At 31.5% G+C, this 4,178-nt stretch overlaps 1 protein-coding gene across 1 annotated transcript; it reads left to right on the top strand.

Annotated features, from left to right (window-relative positions):
- The first annotated feature begins 660 nt into the window (after nucleotides 1–660).
- LOC102582513 (probable pectate lyase 18) lies at nucleotides 661–4,178 on the top strand. The gene is made up of 5 exons (XM_006347357.2): nucleotides 661–818; nucleotides 1,261–1,619; nucleotides 2,398–2,779; nucleotides 3,533–3,671; nucleotides 3,774–4,178. The coding sequence occupies exons 1-5, from the start codon at nucleotides 703–705 to the stop codon at nucleotides 3,993–3,995; spliced, it is 1,218 nt and encodes a 405-aa protein (XP_006347419.1). The 5' UTR covers nucleotides 661–702; the 3' UTR covers nucleotides 3,996–4,178.

Raw genomic sequence — 4,178 nt, 5'->3', positions numbered from 1 at the left:
CCCCCACCAAAGCACTCAACAGAAAAAGATGAGGAAAACAATAGATAGTTCTTTTATTCTGTTTTGTCAATGGTGCTACATAAAGTAATAACTATTTCACTTGGAGACTAATGAAAACTACCAAAGCTAATTATAGTTGGGTTGCTTCTCTATAAAGGGTAAATATATATAAATTGAGACAAATGATAAAGATACTTCCCCTAAGCTTTACATGCGTGACGTGGATTAAAAAAAAATACTACAACATGATCAAAAAATTGAAATGAAATAAGGTATATACTTTCTTTACAAAGCATATATATTAGAAAACTAAATAAGTTGAAACGTAAAGGGAAAGATTTAATTAATTTGTCAATGTTTAGTGCTACTACAATATAAGAGTAGTTATTTTAATTACATTGGGTAAAAAAGATAAAATGATAATGTTTGTTGTTTTCCATCTACAAATGCATACTCAAAAGCCAAACTATCAATATGAAATAGTCTTCCCAAAGAAGAATCTCCCTAAAAAATGTAACATAATATACCCTACCTAGTTTGTTTAATTAATTACTCCAAATTCTTGGCTTTTCTCTCTTTATAATTCCCTCTCTTTTTCCCTCTTGTCCCAACCCAAGTTCCTTTATATTCCCTCTTTTTTCTTGATTCTAAAACCCCACTTCAAACACTTTGCCACATTGAGAAAACACACACATAACACATATGGCCACCTCCTCTCTTTCTCTCATTTTCCTTTTGTCCTCTCTTCTCTTAATTCCTTCACTCCTTGCCTCTTCTCCCTTACAAAATCATCAATATGTTGTTGATCAAGTACATAGGTATATTTGGCACACATGCATACCCTTACTATTTTTATTTTTATTTGATTTTCCATTCGATGTCTAGAACCTACGTAGAAATCTCAATTAAATTCAAATAGCGTACTGCAGGACCACTTACTATTTACCACTTCTTCCAAGTGATTCATTTAAAAAAGAATGATCGATACTCTTTCATATTTTTACTCTTAATCAATAACATATATTTTATATTTTGAAATTACACAATTTTAAAAAATGTTTATTTCTTTCTTATAAACAACATATCTACGAACACTTTCACATAAAAAAAAATGTCTCTTTAAACACCTGACGGGACTTTAAATCCCAATTTATTTATATCTAGTATACTAAGGAACATATTTGAATTCAAAATTCATAATAAAGTTAAAATTCTGACTCCCCGTAGAATTCAACATGATTGACTTTTATTTCTTTGTAGGAGCATAAATGTGTCAAGGAGGAACTTAGGGTATTTGTCTTGTGAGACAGGAAACCCTATAGATGACTGTTGGCGTTGTGATCCAAACTGGGAGAAAAACCGTCAAAGACTAGCTAATTGTGCTATTGGCTTTGGAAAAAATGCCGTTGGTGGTAGAGACGGAAAAATTTACGTCGTTACCAACTCTGGTAACGACGATCCTGTTAACCCTAAACCGGGGACTCTCCGGTATGGGGTTATTCAAGATGAGCCATTATGGATTATTTTTGCTAGGGATATGGTGATTCAACTGAAAGAAGAACTTATTATGAACTCTTTCAAGACTATTGATGGAAGAGGAGCTACCGTTCACATTGCAGGTGAAAATTATTAGATATATATGAATACTAAAGTTTCGATAAATATTAAATTTTGAACTCATAATTTCAGATGTTTGGTTAATTTGTCTTTTTTTAAAAATAAATATTTGCATTGAGCAAGTGTCAACACACTTAAACTATCATTTTTCCGTCCATGTTTTTTTTAGTTGATATATTTTTTTGAGTTAAGTGTCAAAAACACATCTGAACTATCCATTTTTTAGATTCATATCTAAACTATTGAGAGTGTGAGAAAGACACTTAAACTATCACTAATTAATTTGAGAAACAACTTTGAAATTGTTAGTTATGTGTTGCCACTTTTTTCCATTACGTAATTCATGTGGCAATTTTTAATTTTAAAAAGAGACACACCATCACATATTAATTGAGGTGTGTTTTTCAAACTTATAAATGATTGTTTAAGTGTGTTTCTTTTCCTCTGAATAATTTAAGTGTGAAATGCAAAAAAAGTGAATAGTTATAATGTGTTTTTGACATTTCACTCTAAACACAAATAAAAAATTTGAGTCAAAATTATTAAATTTTACTGAATTCGTAACCACCATGTTATGGCTTTGCCCTGCTTCTGCCAACATTAATTAGCATAACAATTTATGGTTGGCCAAGATTCCAACGATGCTTCTAGAGGAAAGTTATTTGTTACTCCTAAAAACTTGGATCAAAATTTCAACTTAATGATATAACAAACACTTTTAACTTGGCAAAAGTTTGACCAAACGGACTATTATATAAATTATGAATTTGATTTTTTCAGGTGGACCATGCATAACCATACAGTATGTGACCAATGTTATCATCCATGGAATTCACATACATGATTGTAAGCAAGGTGGGAATGCTATGGTGAGGAGCACCCCACATCACTATGGGTGGAGAACTATATCAGATGGTGATGGAGTATCCATTTTTGGTGGGAGTCATATTTGGATAGATCATTGTTCCTTGTCTAATTGTGTTGATGGTTTGATTGATGCTATAATGGGGTCCACAGCAATTACCATATCTAACAATTACATGACTAAACATGATAAAGTGATGTTATTGGGACATAGTGATTCCCATGTCCAAGACAAGAACATGCAAGTAACCATTGCTTTCAATCACTTTGGAGAAGGCCTTGTCCAAAGAATCCCAAGGTAATATACAATTTTTAGTTAGATTAAATGATGGATGTGTTAGGCCAAAGTATTTACACTATATCAAAAACAGTTTTACCGATAATAAATACGCACATTAATTAACAGAGAGTGTTAAAGCTTATATCGATATTAGTTATAATTTTCATTGAATTCAATATCCCTATAAGCTTTAGAGACATTTACAAAGAGTGTCAATTGCTTCTAAAGAGATATATTTAGCGGTAATTAAACTATTGTTGTTAATCAATTGCCGCTAAAGATTATTTTTTTTAGTGTAGTGTTTAATAGGCACCAAAATTTGGTCTAGTACATTTTAACTACCACATAAAATCAGTTGAGAATTGCACTCTCCCTCAATAAGATAATCTATAGTCTGTTACATAAATATTTATGACTTGTTTTAGATCATAGGTTTTAAGAAATCTCTTTATCATTCTTAAACAATATGCTTATAAATCAAACACATTCACATAAAATGCGACTTAAGAAGTATAAAGTAACACTTTTGGCTAAACTTCTGAAAAGTCAAAAAATTTTATTTTAGAAAATTGAGATGTTTGACCAAGTTTTTAGGTAAAACGTAAAAAAAAAAGAATCTCAGGAAGACTTTTGAAATCTTGACCAAGTACGATAAACACTTCTAACAAAATCACTGTTTTAATTGAAATAAACAAATTATGAAAGTTTAGTCAAATATATATTATATGATTTGATAAAATTGTTGGGTTAATATTTGAAACATGGATGCAGATGTAGACATGGTTATTTCCATGTGGTGAACAATGACTATACTCACTGGGAAATGTATGCAATTGGTGGTAGTGCAAATCCCACCATCAATAGCCAGGGCAATAGATTCCTTGCTTCTGATATTAGATTCAGCAAAGAGGTAACAACATATTGTACATTATTATTAATTTATTCGCGCACAAATAATGTATACATTATAACCCCTTGCATAACTAAATCGTAAATTAAATTTCATGTATAGGTGACGAAGCATGAAATTTCACCAGAAAGTGAATGGAAGAATTGGAATTGGAGGAGTGATGGTGACTTAATGTTAAATGGTGCATTTTTTGTAAAATCAGGAGCTGGAGCCTCTTCAAATTATGCTAAGGCTTCAAGTTTGAGTGCTAAGTCTTCTTCACTAATAAGTTCCCTTGTGTCCGGGGCCGGTGCCCTAAGTTGTCGGGAAGGGTCTCGTTGCTAGCTGATTAAAGTGTTTTCTAATAAAGATGATGAGAAAATATTATTTTATGAAAAAAGGAAGGACTTTATTGAAGCGGAGAAAAGGGGGAAATAGACAGGAACTCTATTGTGCAACTTTTTTTTTTTGGCATATTTGTGTTTATGCCTTTTTGACTTGATTATTAAATACAACCTCTGCAAAGTA

Source organism: Solanum tuberosum, unplaced genomic scaffold (assembly GCF_000226075.1).
Source record: "Solanum tuberosum cultivar DM 1-3 516 R44 unplaced genomic scaffold, SolTub_3.0 scf00087, whole genome shotgun sequence".
NCBI lineage: Eukaryota > Viridiplantae > Streptophyta > Magnoliopsida > Solanales > Solanaceae > Solanum > Solanum tuberosum.
The sequence above is the reverse complement of the archived record's forward strand: the minus strand, read 5'-3'. Positions and strand labels throughout refer to the sequence as shown.

Bases quoted from the DNA above. Each gene is read 5' to 3' on its own strand.
- LOC102582513 (XM_006347357.2), top strand. From the start codon at position 703: ATGGCCACCTCCTCTCTTTCTCTCATTTTCCTTTTGTCCTCTCTTCTC. The intron at 819-1,260 runs GTATATTTGGCA...ATTTCTTTGTAG, and splicing joins GTTGTTGATCAAGTACATAG to GAGCATAAATGTGTCAAGGA. The intron at 1,620-2,397 runs GTGAAAATTATT...TGATTTTTTCAG, and splicing joins AGCTACCGTTCACATTGCAG to GTGGACCATGCATAACCATA.